Below are 19229 nucleotides of genomic sequence, written 5' to 3' on the forward strand. Positions count from 1 at the left end.
TGTATTTTTTTTATTTATTTATTGAACTGTGTGTAGACTTTTATGAACTGATACCTAATAATTCTCTGCTTGATCATTTTTCACAGAAAAAAGTATGTCTTGTAATGTTTACTTGGGTTAAACAATAATTTATTCAGTCAGAGGAATAAAATGCAATCATGTCCAGTGAGTGGCACTGTTTCCCAGTGTCTCGCATGAGAATTATTCTGTTTTCAGAGCTTTAATACAGCATTTCATACTGGCAGAGATTTCAAATACAGATAGATGTAAAAATAAAATATAGAATGAGGGAAATCAAAGAGTAATTCTTTGGTGTTTCAGAAAGTCTTGATTTGATGAGATAGATGAAGATTCAGTAACAAAGGCAGCCACAAGAAATAAAAACAGGTCAATATTGCCTAAAAACCTCACATGTTTTAGTTTTAGCAATGTAATTTCATTTACTATATCTATAGTTTCGTCTATTTTAATCATTTATTCTCACCACCATTCTCACACACTGTTTCACTATTACTGCTCGGTGAACTTTCTTCCCTTTTACAAATGGATGGCCTTCATTTGTCAGCAAGATTTCTCTAATCTGCAATCACAGATTCAACACTTTATTTTGTTAAGCCATGTTTTAATTTCTTATGTTTATTCTATTAGTAGTTTCATAATTTTCAGGGTATGTTGACAGCTGATGGGATAATTAATAAAAGCCTTGTCAGATATAAGCAAAATTAGTTGGAATTATTAGGATAATACATTTTTTCCAGATACATTAAATGTTAAAGCACTTATTATTGAATGAAGAAGATTAAAAAGATAGATAAACACTTTTAATAAGAATGAGATATTTTAACAGGGCTGCAGCTATAATGGGGAAACTCATTCTTGAAATATTCATGGTAAAAAAAAAAAAAGTATACTAATTGTACATCAAACTAAAATGTTTTCATGGATAATGTGGTGCTGCTAATTGAGTTGATCTGACCTACAGATTTGGCTGCTGTTCTTCATTGACGATGAAAATGATGCTTAAAAACTGTCCTGATAAAGGTTATACCAAGCTTCATGTTTCATCTTAAATGAGTCCTCATAGCAGGAGGTTGTGGGTTGACTGTGAAAACAAAACAGGAATAGTTCATTTTCAATAAGACAGGTAGTTTCAGTGTTTCTGTGTTTTAAACGAAACCAATCAACTGAGGAACTGATAAAACTATTTATTTGCAGTTTTGTATTGTTTCAACTTTTGAATCTGGTTCTGAAACAGGCTGGTTGCATTAAAACAGATACTTGTATACAATATACACTATTATACTGTTCAAAAGTTTGGGGTCAGTAACATGTTTTATGAAAGAAGTATATTATGCTCCCCAAGGCTGCATTTAATTGATCAAAATGCATTAAAAACAAAAGTAACTAACTGAAATATTATTACAATTTGAAATAATTGTTTTCTTTTTAAATATATTACTCCAGTCTTCAGTGTCACACAATCCTTTGGAAGATTTCTAATATGCTGATTTGCTGCTCAAGAAACATTTCTTATAATTAGGAATCTTTAAAACAGTGCAACTCAATATATTGGGAAAACAGTTATACATTTTGTTTTCAGAATTCTTTTAAGAATAGAAAGTTTAAAAGAACAGCATTTATTTAAAATAGAAATATTTTGTAACATTATAAATGTTTTTACTCTCACTTTTAATGAATTTAATGCATTTTCATGAGTATTAATTTCTTTAAAAAAATAAAGAAAGAAAGAAATCTTACTGATCCCACAATTTTGAACAGTACCTTTAGGTCAGTGGTTGTCTACCAACTAACTGACATCTCCCCCTTAACTGTCACACTCACTTTTTTTTTTAGACAAGAAAATGCACTATCCAAACTTAAATGGTTGTAATTCAAGAATACTTTAGAGTATAGACATAAGGCTGGTCTTGTTTTAAAGATGAAATTTGGCAGATTATTGTAAATGTGAAATAACTTATGTGAAACAGAAAAAAAGTTATAGAAGTTTAAGTTTATGAAAATGTAAAATGTAAAAATATAATATTTTATATTTTATATAAAATATATATTTTACAAAACAAGTTTTACTCTAAAGCTGCAAGGAAATCAAAGCCAAAAATCTGAACAAGTTGTGTTCCAAATTTCAGGTTGATATCTCAAAAAATGAGCTTTCAGTAAGATTTTGTTTGGGCGCAGTACCACACTTTTTCACTAGATGACAACCAAGCTCCATTGGTGACCATATAAAGGCGCCTCCATTTCCATATATGGTTTGAGTGATCTGAACCATATATTTCCATTATTTTCATACAATTTATGAAGTAGACATCCTACATAGAAGTAGTATGGGAAGTTTGGCAGAATTTGATATGAATTCAGCCTCTAATAAACATAAAAATAACATGTATGTAGGTTATAGATCGCCGCCACAAACATAAATGTGTTTTTTTTTTTTCTATTAAAAACATTTTCAGACCTTTTTTTCTCAAAAAAATTGAATGGATGTTATCTTTGGAACTCTTGGCATGAAAACAAACATGTTTCAACCAATCTTTAATGATTTTTCATGTTCATCGCAATTTCAAAATAAAGGTCTGAACATGCCTTATGAGTATGAAAATATGCTTGTTGCAAATTGATAAATTACTGCTCCTCTGTAATTTATTTTGAAAATATGTAAACTAGAGATTCTAAGCTTTCAAATGATATATAGTTTGTCAAGATTAGTTTAGGTTTAGTATAGAATATTACTGTTTTAAATATGTAATGGCAAACGTCCCACCTGTGGGACGGTGACAGTTAAGGGGTTAATAATATCACTAGCTATGTTTCCATCCAAAGTTGCGAATTTAACTTATGGGCAAAATTGGAAAATCGCATAAACACTTAAATGAACGCTTAATAAAGCTACGTTTCTATCTCATGTGTTCAAGAGAACAAAATCTTTACTGCCTGGGAAATTGACACAAAATATCTGTAATAAAAATGGAAATTTGGAAGTTGAGACGCTTCTGGGAGGGAATAAAACCAAATAATTTTGATAACAGACTATGGCTCAGGCATTTCAGAGTGATCATGTGAGTTGCAGTGCAATGAAATTGGTCTGCTGGTTAGTCCAGTTATTCAATCAAATTCACTGATGAGGTAAAATCATGCAAGTTTTTTGTTGCGCAATGAGGGATTTATTCAGTAAATGTGTTTCCATCACAGTTTATGCGCATGTCTTCTTCCTTTTTAGATAAAAAATTATCCACCTCAATTGAGCGCATACTTTTTTAATGCGCATTTTTAGAATTTATGCGCATCTTGACATTTCGATCCAGCATTTTTTTAATTTGTCATTTGATATCCCAAAATGTGCATAAAACTGGGTGGATGGAAACATAGCTAGTGTGTGTAAATATGCTATTCTGCTGTCAAATTCAAACACATTAATACTAAATATATTCTGGACTACCATCATCCAACATCCATCTTATTATTCCCCATCTTATTATCACCTGTTTTTTGTCATTCTGATTTTAGGCTGTGCTTTATAGATTTAGTAAAGAGAATAAAGCAAAAGCTATATTACAACTGTATATAGATAAATAAATAAAAAAAGATCATCTGCCTCAAGCCTGTCTAAATGAACAGAGGCAACATTGTGAGCACTGTCATTGAAGAGACTTCACCTTTCCTCACATACACTCTCGCACACAAAGAGGTTGTTGTACCTCTGTTCTCCTTGCTGGGGTAAGTACGTGGGAAGGGCCTGAACTCTTCAGGAGGGGGGAAGTCCTCTATCGGATGGAAGTGAAACTTTGATTCAAAGTCATCTGAAAAGTAGACAAAGACTTTGTGAGTTGGAAAAAAAACAGAAATGCCATGTTAAATCAAATGGCTTTGCATATGGGTGATCACAAACATACAAATACACAATTAGCAAATCATATTGTTACTGTAGGTAATTTATAACTGCTTGTTGCTGTTCATTTGAAGGTAAAACCCATTTAGGCCTTTAGCTTCATCATTAATGATGACTTGTAGTCACCTAAACTGTGCAGGTGTCCGTTGCGTACTGAGCTGGGCGGAGCTGACAGTGGGAGAGGAGGAGGAGGCGGGATCCTACTAGAGAGTTCAGTGTTAGGAGAGCGAGCCGGGGGAGCAGGGGGTGGAGCCATCCGTGGAGCACCTGTAAATCCCAAAATTTTGATAAATGACTGCCTATAATTAATATCAGTTTGGTTTTGTTACATTACATATACATATTTATATATATATACATATTTACAAATACACTATTGTTTCCAATTTTTCTGAGTCATTTCAAATTTAGCTTTGTCAAATTCAGCTTTGCCATCACAGGAATAAATTACATTTCAAAATATACTAAAATAAATGTAAGTTATTTTTAACTAATAATATTTCACATTAATATTACTGTTTTTACTGCATTTTTGTTTAAATAAACACAGTCCTGGTAAGCATAAGAGACTTTCAAAAACATTAAAAAACTTTCTGACTTCATCTTGACAAATTTACAAACTTACAAATTTTCCTAACAATCAAAAGCCAACAATAAACAAATTGGTTTTTAAATTAATTAATAGATACATCCTCAAAATATATATACAAGTGTTATAATATTTTGTGCAATTGTGCTTCTTAGCATAGACTTCTCTTGTTTTAAAGGGTTAGTTCACCCAAAAATGAAAATAATGTAATTTATTACTCACCCTCATGTAGTTCCAAACCCATAAGACCTTCGTTCATCTTCAGAACACAAATTAAGATATTTTTGATGAAATCCGATGGCTCAGCGAGGCCACTATTGAGAGCAAAGCCATTCAAACTCTCAAGGTCCATAAATGTACTAAAAGCATATTTGAAACAGTGTTATATCTTAATATTATAAAGCGACAAGAATACTTTTTGTGCGCCAGAAAAACTAAATAAAGACTTTTTAACAATATCTATATGGGCCGATTTCAAAACACTGCTTCGGAGCTTTACGAATCGAATCAGTGAATCGGAGCGGCAAAGTCACGTGATTTCATTCGTTTGATAGGAGATCCGAATTACTAATTCGAAACAAGCTCAGAAGCTTCATGAAGCAGTGTTTTGAAATCGGCTATGACTAAATATTATTGAAAAGTCATTATTTTGTTTTTTTGGCACACAAAAAGTATTCTCGTAGCTTAAGATAGAACCACTGAACCCACGTGAACTGTTTTAAATATGTTTTTAGTACCTTTAAGGACCTTGAGAGTTTGAATGGCATTGCTGTCTATAGAGGCCTCACTGAACCATCGGATTTCATTAAAAATATCTTAATTTGTGTTCTGAAGATGAATAAAGGTCTTACGGGTGTAGAACGACATGAGGGTGAGTAATTAATTACATTATTTTCATTTTTGGGTGAACTAACCCTTTAAGGATGTTTATATATTTTTACTGAAATTCCTAAAAAATCTTAGTGACACCAAACTTTTGAATAGGGATGTGATGATCTGATACTCCGTATCGGTCTGATACAGACCTGAATCAGGTATCAATCTGTACAAATTCAATACTGTGCATTACCAAAAGATCACAGAAGTTTAGTGCACCATATTTTAAGTTTTCTGAAGCCATTAAATTGCTTTATTTGAGGAACAGACAGTAGTATATTACATTGTTAAATTTAAATTCAAGGAGGCCATTCTTTATTTTTAAACAGTGTGTCTCATTCAGTTACTACAGTCAACATGGTAAAACACTCTCTAAAATGTAAAACAATATATCTTCTCTATGTTCTCTGTTATGAACTTTTTATTGCAGAGTGAGGCTTGTCCATGTTGCTTTAAGTGCATCATCATGTGTCCGGGATTTGCATAAGTGCTTCTGTTTTGCTCTTTGTGCAAAATATCTATAGTATTGTGTCTGTTGTCCTATTAAAAATCTCCACCATGCATTTCAAAAGAAACGCTTTTAGTATGCTAATAGTATATTTGTAATAGTTTTTCAAATCAAGATTTTACCAGATGTTGCAGTAAGTATATATTGTGTGTGTGTGTGTATGGTTCAGGTATGAACATGAAAAAGTGGTATCGAGCCATCCCGACTCTGTAATGGTAGTGTATATATATATATATATAATATTTGCAAATATATATAACAAAGGCCATTAGTCTTCTACCTGCAAATCTTGGCACAGCAGGGGGTCGTCTACTCGGAGCGCTACAGGGGTAGGATGGTGGCAAAGGTGGTACGCTGGGCCTGTATGTAGGTGAAGGCAAGGAAGATACTTTCTGAGGTAGCGGAGGAGGTGCTGAGGAGGTGTTACTGCATGCAAATGAACCAGGAAGAGGAGGAGGTGGGGGAGGAGGTCCTAATGTACTGTCCTTCATTTCTAATGGCCCCGGTGAAGGAGGCAGAGGGAAGAAGACTCCAGATGAGCGGTTAGGGAGCGAGGACGGAGGTGGTGGAGGAGGCGGAGGGTAGAAGACACCAGATGACCTGTCAGAGAGAGAAGATGGAGGGACTGATGGATGGGGTGGAGGGGGCGGAGGGTAAAAGACACCAGATGACCTGTCGGGGAGTGAGGATGGAGGGATTGATGGAGGCGGTGGAGGGGGTGGAGGGTAGAAGACACCAGATGATCTGTCAGGAAGTGAGGACGGAGGAACCGAGGGAGGCAGTGGAGGAGGCGGAGTTGTGGGCATGGGAATGGAGTGTGATTGGACAGGTAACCAAGTGGGTTTGGCCATTTGAGGAGGAGGTGGAGGCGGGCAGGTGGGTAGAGGTGGTGGTCTATTATTGGGCCGCTCCTGAGGAGGAGGTGGAGGAGGGGGTGGGGCAGAGGAAGGAGGAGTAGAGGACAGTTTGAAAGTAGGATGTATAGTTTGGCTGGGGGAGGGCGGAGCTGTGTACGAGGAAATAGGTCGAGCTTTAGACAGTGACGAGGTTCTCTCCAAAGGCCTGTGGGAGGGGGAAAGGTCAGGGGCGCTTCCCCTGAAACTATCTCCTTGTGATGGAGGGTTCCAGAGAGGCTGCTTCAGGCTGGCGGTAGAGCCGGAACGAGACACTGAAACACAAACAAGCCATATCCAAAAGTCATACAAAAGTTTTCCAGCACTGAAAACCTTTATTCAGCATGACAATATATAGATCTGACTTCAATACCCAGGTTGTGATGTGTCTGTTTCTCTCTCTGTCCAACTGATTTGAGTACAGGAAATCCCCCGGCAAACAGTCCACCCAGACTTGGACCCACTGCAGATGGAGTAGATCCTGCTGTGTTTGTAGAATTCCCAGCAGCCACATTTCTTCCACCATCATTCACACTATTCACTTTAGGTTCTGCAAATACATACATCACCATTATGTTTACAGTAATTTCACCAAGTAGAATGTTTATTACATTGCAATCCACCATTCAGATGTTTTTTTTCAAAATCAGTTCAATTTTCTTAGCAGACTCCAGCTTTTATAATATTGTTTATAATTTTTCATTATTTAATTTATAAATTATGTTTTATATATATATATATATATATATATATATATATATATATATATATATATATATATATATATATATATATATATATATATATATATATATATATAAGATTAAAATTAACAGAGCCCAAACTATTAGATTCAGTTCCTATTTAAGGCACATAAGGCAGTATAAATTTTAATTTGTTTGCAATTTAGGAGGGTCTGTCAGTGGCTGTAAAAGAAAGATAGTAAACTTTGTAACTTACTTAAAGGTGCAGTAAGTGATTTTTGAGAAACACTGTTTTTTTTTAAAAAAAAAACAACACTCAAACAAATGCACCCCTACCCAAAAGAAACACACCCTTCCCTTCATTGCTCCTCCCCCAAAATAACAACATGCTAAATCAGCTGTGATTCAACAACAACAGGATAACTTGGTTCCGGAAACATTGCAAAACCAAATTAACCAATATTACTAACTTATCGAGCAGAAACAAAGCAACCTTGGCATGCTCTCTAATGTCTCTCCACTGGAAAGCTTTTCCAATATTAACGCGGTTCCCAGCTTATCTCATCGTAACCCTGCTTTTTCCAATTCCTTAGACATTTTCCTCTTTGTTAATATCTCAGCCATCTGTCTTTCGACAAATGTCCCCTCATTCACTCTCTCTCTCTACTATTGCTGTCTGGCTATAAGAGTGCTGTAGTGTTGTGGTGATCCACTTTTTTTTTTTTTTTTTTTTCAACAGCATTTCTCAGAAATTGCTTACTGAACCTTTAATGTTGTGCAGTTCTAATGTGTTTCAGTGTCCCTTTAGTTTTCTCTGGTTTGATTTTATCACAGTCTCCATGATACACCACAATAAAACACTAACTGTGTAGCAAAAAATGTTCTAATCTAATCAGGTACTAAATTCTAGCATGACTAAATGATGTCTAACATGGGTATGACTTAGAAAGCCTTAGAAAGTCTATGGGGTCCAAAAAGACAGTCTATCAGGTGATATATATATATATATATATATATATATATATATATATATATATATATATATATATATATATATATATATATATATATATATATATATATATATATATATATTAAAAGGGATTGAAGTGAATAAAGAATAAGAATGGAGAATGGTAGAAGAAGTTCTAGGTCTAATTATAGCCTATAGTTAGTAGTACATTTAAGCTCTTTGCAAATAATATTTTATTTAAAAATATGCATTCACTCTTGTTTGTATGTCTAATATGTCAAAAATGAAAAAAAAAAAAGTTTCTTGTCTTTTCACATTCAGTTGACATCAGTTAAATGATAGCATGTTTTCAATTCAAAATGTAAAAACTAAAAGCGTCATGTTGGAAATCACACTTGTCTTCAGTGGATAGTAAGCCCCACCTTCTTTGATCTGATTGCCCACCATTTTGATATTGACGATAGGCTGAGGCAGACCAGCCTAAAAATTTAACTTCACCCTAACAACAAACAGAGCAGTGTGTAATGGAGAGCAGCATTAAGAAATATCAAATATTGAGGGGGACAAGTCTGAACCCTATGGTATGGGACGAAAACATGTACCGTTACACCCCTAATATATATATATATATATATATATATATATACACATACATACATACATACAGTACTGTGCAAAAGTCTTAGGCCATCACCAGCTTTGTTGTTTTAGCAATGTTTTAATGACCATCCATATTTATTTTTTCAGTCTCTTTATTACGATAAACAGGAAATATGTAAAAAAAAAAAATTCTGAACAAAATTGTTTCTTTAAGCAAAAATCTTCTCATATTTTGAAAGTTTTCTTGGCTTTCCAGTCCTTTTCCATTCCATTTAGGTTTAAGAGCTCCAGGTTCCTGCTATTTCTGCTGTTTTTTTCAGTTTTTTTTTTAATATTGCATACAAATTTACAGTATTTTCTGGTTATATTTTAATAAAGAGACCGATAAATAATTATATATGGTCATTATATCATTGTGAACTGTGACTTCAATACCGAGGTACGTTTTTTTTTTCCCTTCAATATCTAGTTTTCATCATTATTATAGTTCCTATTAACAATAATAATCTTGTCCAGGACAAAAGATATTGTTCCAGGAACATGTCCTACTTACAATAACATAAGGCAGGCAGACATCAAGATGAACTGTGATGCAAAACAGGAACTGTAAGCTGAAGTGAGCCAATGACTTTTTAATGAAAATGGCATGTCTTGAGCATAAAGAATACTGCTGTCCTTTGTAATAAAGAGGAAGATGAGGAGCATTGTCACCCCCCACTTTCTCTGTGATCCTCACTCCAGCACTTCCTGAGGTCTACCACTGTGCATTTCCATATACGGATAGAGTGCTTTGAAGTGTGAGAACCCAATGGCTATAGACCTTGAGCTCAAATATAGCTCTGCCACTGATAAGCCCTTACAACTAATCAGCCATTCAGACTTTCTCTGACGCCTGGTTTTCTCTTCATACTTACTCTTTCTTTCTCAAACTCCTTCAGTTTCATTTTCACAAGAGAGTAATTTAATACAGGTTCTTATGCTGACACAACACTCTCATCCTAAATCAACACCTGCTGAAAATGAAAATTCAATGCCGGTAACTCTGGTTACACCAATAAACAACATTCTAGTGTTGCCATCATACAGCAGATATATGCCAAATCAGATAATCAGGAAATGAAATACTTTAAATAGTATCAGTTTAGTATTCATTATTTCCCACGCTTGGAACCAGATTGTTGACAAGTGACTCATTTCACCTGATCAGGTAACTTATGAGTTGTTACATTATACATCTAGGAATTGAAAATTGAGCTTATGTGAATGAATTTGATTTTAACTCACTGTCAAAGACTGGTGCGCTTCGGTCATTGACCTGTGTGACCTTTTTCAGCCTTGTCCCTTTCTGAATGTCAGACAGGAGTGCACTGCGACCTCCACCCTCAGATCGCTGGACTTTAGGAGGGTCTGTCCGTGGCTATAAAAGAAAGAGGGAAAAAAGTTGCAACTTAATTAATTTTGTGCAATTCTGATGAAATGCACTATGCCTTTAGTTTTCTCTGCTAAGATTGTCATCACAGTATCCATGATACACCAAAATAAAACTTAAACTGCATGGCAACAAATAGTCTAAGCTAATCATGTACTGAATTCTATGACAAAATGATGTGTAAATCAGCATAACATGGGTAAGGCTTAGAAAGCGTCAAAAGTTTTGAACTCCATTGACTTTCATTGTATAGACATAAAACCACTGAGACATTTTTAAAAATATCTTCTTTGTTGATCCAGAGAAGAAAACAAAAAGCCAAACAGGTTTGGAATGACAGATGGGTGAGTAAATGAGTTACAATTTTTACTTTTATGGAGAACTTCCTCATTAATGGTTTCAAATGTGGATTTTAAATTGTTCAAAAATGTCATTAGTTTGCATGTGCATTAAACAAGAAAGTCAAATCTGATCATGTGACACCTGGGCTGAATATCCCTCTGTGTGTAATTTTATCTGTAATTAATAATGCAAATCTGGCCAGGTGGTTGCCAGGAGGAACTGGGTGATGGAAACAAAGAGAAAGACAGAAAGAGAGAGAGAAAGCAACACACATATGGAGAAAAAGAAAGAGCCACACATACACAGTGTTTAGAGTCTGGTGAACTATATAACATTAATAGGTATCTATGAATGTGTATGTGTCTCACTTGTGCAGGAGCTGCAGCAGGTGGAGGTGGGGGTGCTGGGGGAGGTGGTGGAGGAGGAACAGGCATTGCTTAGGAACCTGAAAAACAGTCACAGATTAAAGCACATACAGTTAGCTGTGACCCTTGCCTACCAGACACTCTATTTGCCCTCTTTCCAAAGATAAATTTAAATTAATAATATATTTTAAATATTCTTTTGTTTCTTCACAAAAAAAAATTATATTAGTTCACTTCAAGATAAAAGAATTCCTGATAATTTACTCACCCCCATGTCTTCAAAGATGTTCATGTCTATATTTTCTTCAGTCTAAAAGAAATTAAGGTTTTTGAGGAAAACATTCCAATATTTTTTGTCCATATAGTGGACTTCAGTGGGATTTACCGAATGGAAGGTCCAAATTGCAGTTTCAGTGCAGCTTCAAAGCACTAAACATGATCCCAGACGAGAAATAAGGGTCTTATCTAGCAAAACAATCTGTCATTTTCAAAAAAATAAAAAATAAAAAAATAAATTGTATACTTTTTAAGTGCGGTACTTTTTACTGCGGTAGATTGAAAAACTCAATCTAATTTTCTCATCCAACTTCAAAATTATTCAATATTGTTGTTTTACTTCTTTTTTTTTTTTGTAAAGGGTGTTTGGCTTAAAGGATTAGTTCGTTTTGAAATGAAAATTAGCCCAAGCTTTACTCACTCTCAAGCCATCCTAGGTGTATGACTTTCTTCTTTCTGATCAACATAATCTGAGAAAAATAATAAATATCCTGACGCATCTGAGCTTTATAATGGCAGTGAGCGGGATCAGTGAGTATAAGGTGAAGAAAGTGCTTCCATCTATCATAAACGTGTGCCCTGGGGGGTTAATAAAGGCCTTCTGAAGCGAAGCGATGCATTTGTGTAAGGATGAGTAAGGTTTAGGCCTTTACATTCAACTGAGACTTGTATATTATATATGACAGACAAAATAAGGAAAGCGTTTGACAATGACAAATTTTGTGGGATGGTTATGTTGGACCTTCAGAAGGCATTTGACACTGTAGACCACACAATTTTATTGTACATTGTATTGTATTGTGAGAAATCTCTCAGGGGGGTTCAGTCCTACCTTGATGGTAGGAGCCAGAGGGTAGCCATTAAGGGTATATTGTCTAGTCCTTTATCTATTAAGTGTGGAGTTTCTCAAGGGAGTATTTTAGGTCCTTTATTTTTTCTTTTATATATAAATGACCTTAAAGCAGCATGTTCAGAGGAACTTTTTCTTTATGCTGATGATGCAGCAGTTTTAGTGTTTCATCAGGATAAGGGGGTCCTAGAGGAAACAGTGACTTTGCAGCTTCAAGAGATGTCCAAATGGTTTTTAGATAATAAGCTTTCCCTACATGCAGGTAAAACTGAGGCCATTCTCTCTGCATCTAAAATGAAATTGAATAAGGATGATATGGAAATAGAGGCAAAAAATGTAGTAAAGTATTTGGGTTGTTTAATAGATAATAAATTAACAGGTGATTTTATGGCTAGAAAGGTATTTGCAAAAATATGTAGTAAAATTAGGTTTTTAGCTAGGCAAGCTGATGTTCATTCCTTAAAATTGTTGGCAAGAGCCATGATTCAACCCCATTTTGTTTATGCTACCTCCTTTTGGTATAGTAGTTGTTCCCAAGGTATGAAAGATAAATTGCAAATGGCTCAAAACAAAATAGTTTAATAATTTTAAAAGTTCATTCTCAAACACATTTGCATAGTGAAAGCTTTAAGGAGTTAGGTTTATTGACTGTGGAAAAAAGTTTTTTTTTTTTTTAAATTATTATTTTTACATGGTGAGAAAACAGCATTCCTATGGTACTAGGGGTAGGAATTTTAATATTTGTCCATGCAAATTTAAAAGTTTGGTAGGGAAAAATATGTTTTTATACACTAGTGCTATTGAATGGAATAAATTATCAGCCTCAATAAAGGGAGTAAAAGATTTTGGGAGTTTTAAAAGATCGGTAAAAAGATGGCTGTTCGGTAATGTAAGTTAGCTTACTTTGTGTTGTGTTTAATGTCAATAGTGACTGTATTTGTTTAAATTGTGAATTATCTTTACTATTTTTTTAAGTTGATATTTGATTAGGAGATACTGTTGCTCTGTAACTTCTGTATATAACCTCTGCTCTTTATATTAACATTGAGGGCGACAATGGAAATAAGCCGTTTTATTGTGTTTTTGTCCTCGACAGTTTTGTAAAGTGTATGGGATACTTATTATTTTTATAAAACTTAAAAAACTTAATAAATTTCAATTCAAATTCAAAGCTCGGGCTAATTTTAATTTCAAAGTGAACTAATCCTTTAATCTTTGCACGTTCGCTTTGTAGACCCTGGATCGGTACTTCCAACTGACCTTTCCAACATGATTACGTCATGCATGGTGGATTGCAGAGAAGATGAGCATTTGTGGTTAAAAAGTATATACATTTTATATATTTATTTATTTTTAAAATGACCGATCGTTTCTCTAGATAAGCCTCTTATTCCTTGTCTGGGATCGTGTAGAGTGCTTTGAAGCTGCACTGAAACTGCAATTTGGACCTTCCACACGGTGAATCCCACTGAAGTCCAGTATGTATACAAAAAATACTGGAATGTTTTCCTCGAAAACCTTAATTTCTTTTCGGCTGAAGAAAGAAAGACATGAACATCTTGGATGACATGGGGGTGAATAAATTATCAGGAAATTTTCATTCAGAAGTGAACTAATTAACTAATTCTTTAACAGGGGTTTTTAACAGACTTTTTATATCCACTATATTATATATATATATATATATATATATATATATATATATATATATATATATATATATATATATATATATATATATATATATATATTACACCTGCAATTTGTAAATGCTCCAGCTAAAAGTGTTGAAGAACTCCAAGAACTTTTCAGCACTTCATTGTGGCTTCGACATGACAAAGCAATGTCCCCCACACCCCCTTCTCTCTTTATGAGTGTACATGTTCCTCTTGGCAGGAAGCTTGGCCATCACAAGATGCACCCAACAGGAACTCTCCCTTCTCTTTTAGGAAAACCATTCTCCTGCTTCCACAATAGGCCAGGCAGAAAGAGGTTCCAAAGATCATCTTTTGTAGAATCTGCATTTAACCCTGAACTAGGGACATCTCTCACATACAAAACACTGAACTTGTCCTTTAATATGAATAGGCATTAAAATGAACTTAGATCGGAGTAAAGTGGCAACCTTATCAAGAGCTGGTAGGCTCCGGAGATAACAATGGAGTCTGTTGTTTGAGAAAAAAGCTGCCCAACTTCTGGCAAGCCCCGCAGCCAATCAGAGCTATTGTGTGAGAAAGGGAAACATGCGAAACACAGCTGAGAAATGTAGAAGGAATTTAGTTAATATGTTAATTTCCAGAAATGTTTATTCTTGCCAGAAAAGAGAAACATTGTGTTATTGTTCTAGTGCTCTATGGAAGCACCAAAGCACAAGTTTAAGCATTGGGAAAACCCCAATGTCAATTTAATGTTCAAAACATGTTTGTTGATCATTAATAGGTGAAATCCCAACATTTTTTAGAGTCACATGTAGAATTCAGCTATTCATTTTTTGGCCTCTTTCATGATATGATTGTCCAATAACTTGTGTGTTACATTTCAGCATAGCTCTTAACAACTCTCTCTTTCCCTAGAGTCCCATTATCAGCCTTCCCATGGAGATGTTGATACACAAGGTTGTGCTGGTCCACCCATTTGGGAACAGAGACATGCTCTATATTATCTGGCTAATGTTAATTAATCCTTCTGGATGATTTGTATTTTGTTTGCTATTTTCTGTATTCAGTTTTTCATATTATTTGATATTGTATTCATTTCAGATTTCTATAATCATAATTACACCTAGGCTACTATTGAAAATATTAACCGTATAACAGCCAAATGATGACAAAATTTTCATTTTAGGGTTAACTATCTCTTTAAGGGTTTACGTACAACATTTTCACCATTAAACATCCAGATATTAAACTCTGTCATTCGAAGAGGAGTGAAATATGACCAGACAGTTAACATTTAAGGCTAGTATACTATTAGTGCTTCGTCAATGACAGCTGAGAACGCAAACCAATGAAGAAGTCTAGTCTTACAGCCTATAAAACATAACGGTAGTAGTTCAATGATATTATGTAATACCTGTTTACTGTAATGTAGTTTTCAGAGGCTACTTTACCTTAGTGGTTTGAAAAGTCGAACTTTCGTGCGTTATTCCTGGTCACAGGGAAGTTGTCAGAAGCCAGTCTTGGCGCAAGGCTCGGTCCGCATAGCGCGCGCCTTTGACCCTCGAGATACAGTTACTGACCGCGAGCTCGTGTTATAGCTAATTAGGAAGACGCAGAGGACGTAACGTTAGTCTGTGGGGTTTCACGACGACTATTTTCGTCTAATAAAAATATTTTAAAGAAAACTTTAGGAATATGTCCTCTCCACTTGGTAAAAATAATCCACTAGAAATGTCTGATTTTTAAAACGTGACACTCGTGACACTTTCCAAAGGCTGTCCCTCTGGTGTCAGCTAGGAGTTTATGTGCGAACTGAACCGGGCTACAGCACGCGCACCCTGTAGTTCGCCTGTTGCGTCTAGGGTGCACGCGCAATGGGAGCGCGTGCAAAAGCAGGCGGCGCGGCAGAGTTGTGTTGACCCTGAGCCTGGCTGTTTCATATCTTTTATTATTTACAATCCTAAATCAGACTGTGTTGATTAAAATGCATCTAGAGATGATGTCGAATTTCTATAATGAAAATAAAATAAAAATAAAATGCTTTTATTAGGCTAGTAGTTTATCTAACACAAGAAATATTTTATGGTGCTTCAAATGGTTGCATGTAGGCTAGGTACTGTATGTTTTGCGCGACCAGATCGCTCTCTAGTGGTAGTTTCTGACAAGGTTGTGTTTGTGTGTGTAGAGTGGAGGCATGGCTAATTAAAGATGACCTCAAAACCAGATTTAATCAGAAATGGGGTCAAAAGAGTATTTGAATGTTTCATTGAGAGAAAATAAAATCAGCTACTGATAAAAAAACTACCAAGTGTGTCACAACAACACTAAAATGCATTTGAGTCAATAAGAACAGTAGTCACAACTAAAAAACTTTGATTGAATAATCTCTGATAAGAAAGCAATGATACCTAATAATAGATATTTTCTACCTGCTTCGGAAAAGACAGCAGTCATTCTGGCTCCCAACTTGTCTTTTAAGAAGGAGGAATGTTGTGACACAGGGTTGATGAGGTTAAAGATGACAGCCTGAGGCGAAGTGACGAGCAGTAGCACACAGTTTTAAATACTGTAACTCTAATAATGACCTATTGCTCTCTGTTTACCCCACCCATAACAAACACTCATGTACACGTAAGCACATTCAACAAATGGAACAAATGGATGCCTTACATTAAATGGAAAATCATCTGTTTATTTAAAATCTGATGTAGTAACACTTCCCAAAGCTAAATCTGGCAAACTAATGCATGAGACTAAAGTATATTGTAAACTTGCCTAATTGCACTGAAACCATGTCTAAATCTTCATTGATGCATTTTTTGTTGTTTTATGAACACAAATATTATTACACTTGCACAGACAAGCTCAATGAATCTGAACATTTAAATCTACAGCCATTTTTCTTACAGTTTTGCTCATAATAACAGAGAAAATGGTTACACTTTATTTTAAGGTGTCCGTGTTACAGTGTAATTATACATTTAAGTACTGAGTAATAATTAACTTACTATAAGGTTAGGATTTATGATGAGGGTTTGGTTTAGGGTTAATGTAATTATGCATTATTTATAGTTATTACTTCAGTAACAACATGTAACATGTGTAACAATGACACTGTAAAATAAAGTGTTACCGAAAATTATAAGATAGCTTGATCACAGTTTTTAACCCAATGTAATCAGGTTCAGGTTTAGAATTCAACTTGTGTAGGCCTATTCAATATCACTGTTGGTCAAACTAACAGCTTATCATTTAGTTATAATGCACTTCTTGACTGCTCTGTTATATCTTAATTAGCTAAACATATATCATAAGAATAGAATCTTTGGTTTGTCTAGTACTTCTGCTTTTGCAGTGGGAGAACTAAATGTTATATCACTGTCATGGACTCAAAAAAATAAAAAATAAAAACTACAGAAGAAAATGCATGGCTTGTTGGATCTATGTGTGATGGATGACTATCATGTTATAAAAAGTAAAAATCTTTGATTCTGGACGGATATGACCACCACCCTAACCCCCTCAAAAAACAAAATAAAAAAAAGTTTGTGGCAAGCATCCACAAACATTAAAACAGTTCTAAGACATGATAAAGCTGTGCACACTGATTACCATTAAAATAACTGCTGCTAAATCCTTCTAATGTAAAGTCCTTCATAAAATATTGCAGTAACACCACAAAACAGTGCAATTATTTGACAAAATTGTGTTGTAGCTATCCTTCACAAAACAAAACAAAAAAGATTCTACTGAACACCCTGCTGGGGGAAAAAAACAGCTTGGTTTGCTAGTCTTAGCAGGTTTAGACTGGTCTAGCTAGTCTCCCAGACCCACACTGTGGGCCGGTTGCATAAACCACTTAGACTTGTCTTAAAAGTTAAGACACTAATGTTTTTCTTAAAGAGTGTCCTAATTTTAAGTCCATTACATAAAAAGGTAGATTGGTGTAATTTGAATTGGAAAAAATAACATTGATTACCCCTTGGTTAACTGCAAGTTGGTCAAACTAGTTCTTAAGACACAGTCTTAATATAGTGACTAAGTTTATGCAACTGGCCAGTAGTGCCCAAAACCCCTTTAAAAACTTGCAAAATGACAAGCCTGACTTAGAGACAAAGTATGCAGTGTTTTCCAGCAGGAAAATGTCATTATTTCCAGCATTTGGAAAAAAACTCCTGTGATATGCATAACTCAGGCTACTCCAAGAGTTTATACCCTTAACTTCATAAGTGCATTCATAAGTCATATTTTAAACAGTGTCAATCTGGAGGTAGTGCCGTAGCCTATATAGTGCTCTACCATCGGTTGTAAACCTAATTTGCACTCAGTGCGTTGACTGAACGTCGGTTGATTTGGCAACTGCAGGTTTCCCATCATCTTCGTGGTTCTGTAGTAGACTCGTGCGCGTCTTCCGTTTCTCTTTGAAGCGACCGGAGCGGGACACAAGGAGATTACGGCGATTGGAACGCTCGTTGAAAGTTGGCTGAACAGCGGAGTCGTCATACGTTTCGTCGCTCGGTAAGCAGTTGCCTGCTTCTTTCGCTGGACGTGTCGGTGAAGTGAGCTGTTGGTCCGGCTCTGCGGAGGGATGCTGCTGTGTGGACTCTACTGAAACCTGATTATGGTGGTCCTGATCCATATACGCTGCAGATTCTCTGGCTGCTTTTCTCCTCTTGCCCACGAAAGACCTCCACCAGGGAGCTGTTTTCTCCGTCATTGTTAGAACTAAACAGATAATTAATAAATACACAAATGATCAAGTTACTAATTTAGCATAAAAACTGAAAGAACTATGCTTGTTGTAGCTATATTTAGGTGTAGCTACATTTAATTGTAGCCTAATCTATAAACCCACGCTTATGACGCTATGACGTAAGAACATCAATAGACACAGCATGTCTATTCAAGAATAACAACAACACAGTGTAATCTGAGATAGATCTGTAATAGATGTAATATACTTTATTGAAATAGGCTAGGCCTACATCTCCACCCTTAACTGGATAATGTTATAAAATGGAAATTGCTTAGGGGTCACTGACAAAAAAACTTTTAAAAATGTAGTTTAAAACACACTACGGTGCATTCGGTTTCATACGTTGCCTATAGTGTAGCCTAGGCTACTATCTAATATATATATTACATTTTATAATTTATAATAATTTACCATATAGGGGTATAGGGGACTCCCTGTTTTAGGATTTTGTCACATGACAACAAAATGGCTTCATTGACATTAAAAGTAGTTCACTGTTTTTT

The 19229-nt window shown here is 35.1% G+C and overlaps 2 protein-coding genes across 3 annotated transcripts; both read right to left on the minus strand.

The window, feature by feature from the left end:
* Window positions 1-98: 98 nt before the first annotated feature.
* wipf3 (WAS/WASL interacting protein family member 3) lies at window positions 99-15823 on the minus strand. 2 transcript variants are annotated; one of them, XM_067411374.1, is made up of 9 exons: window positions 15422-15823; window positions 14438-14533; window positions 11190-11266; window positions 10335-10467; window positions 7147-7323; window positions 6161-7048; window positions 4034-4174; window positions 3717-3818; window positions 99-1102 (listed from the first exon to the last, which is right to left on the minus strand). In XM_067411374.1, exons 3-9 carry the CDS (start codon window positions 11253-11255, stop codon window positions 1062-1064), a joined length of 1548 nt encoding a protein of 515 aa, XP_067267475.1. In that variant the 5' UTR covers window positions 11256-11266; window positions 14438-14533; window positions 15422-15823; the 3' UTR covers window positions 99-1061. The 2 variants fall into 2 exon arrangements, with proteins under 2 accessions (XP_067267475.1, XP_067267474.1); XM_067411373.1 differs by lacking the exon at window positions 14438-14533.
* A 2471-nt stretch (window positions 15824-18294) lies between these two features.
* LOC137002127 (proline-rich protein 15) lies at window positions 18295-18687 on the minus strand. Its single transcript, XM_067361639.1, has one exon. The coding sequence runs from the start codon at window positions 18685-18687 to the stop codon at window positions 18295-18297; it is 393 nt and encodes a 130-aa protein (XP_067217740.1).
* Between the last annotated feature and the right edge of the window lie 542 nt (window positions 18688-19229).

The sequence above is a fragment of the Chanodichthys erythropterus genome, chromosome 15 (assembly GCF_024489055.1).
Source record: "Chanodichthys erythropterus isolate Z2021 chromosome 15, ASM2448905v1, whole genome shotgun sequence".
Classification (NCBI taxonomy): domain Eukaryota; kingdom Metazoa; phylum Chordata; class Actinopteri; order Cypriniformes; family Xenocyprididae; genus Chanodichthys; species Chanodichthys erythropterus.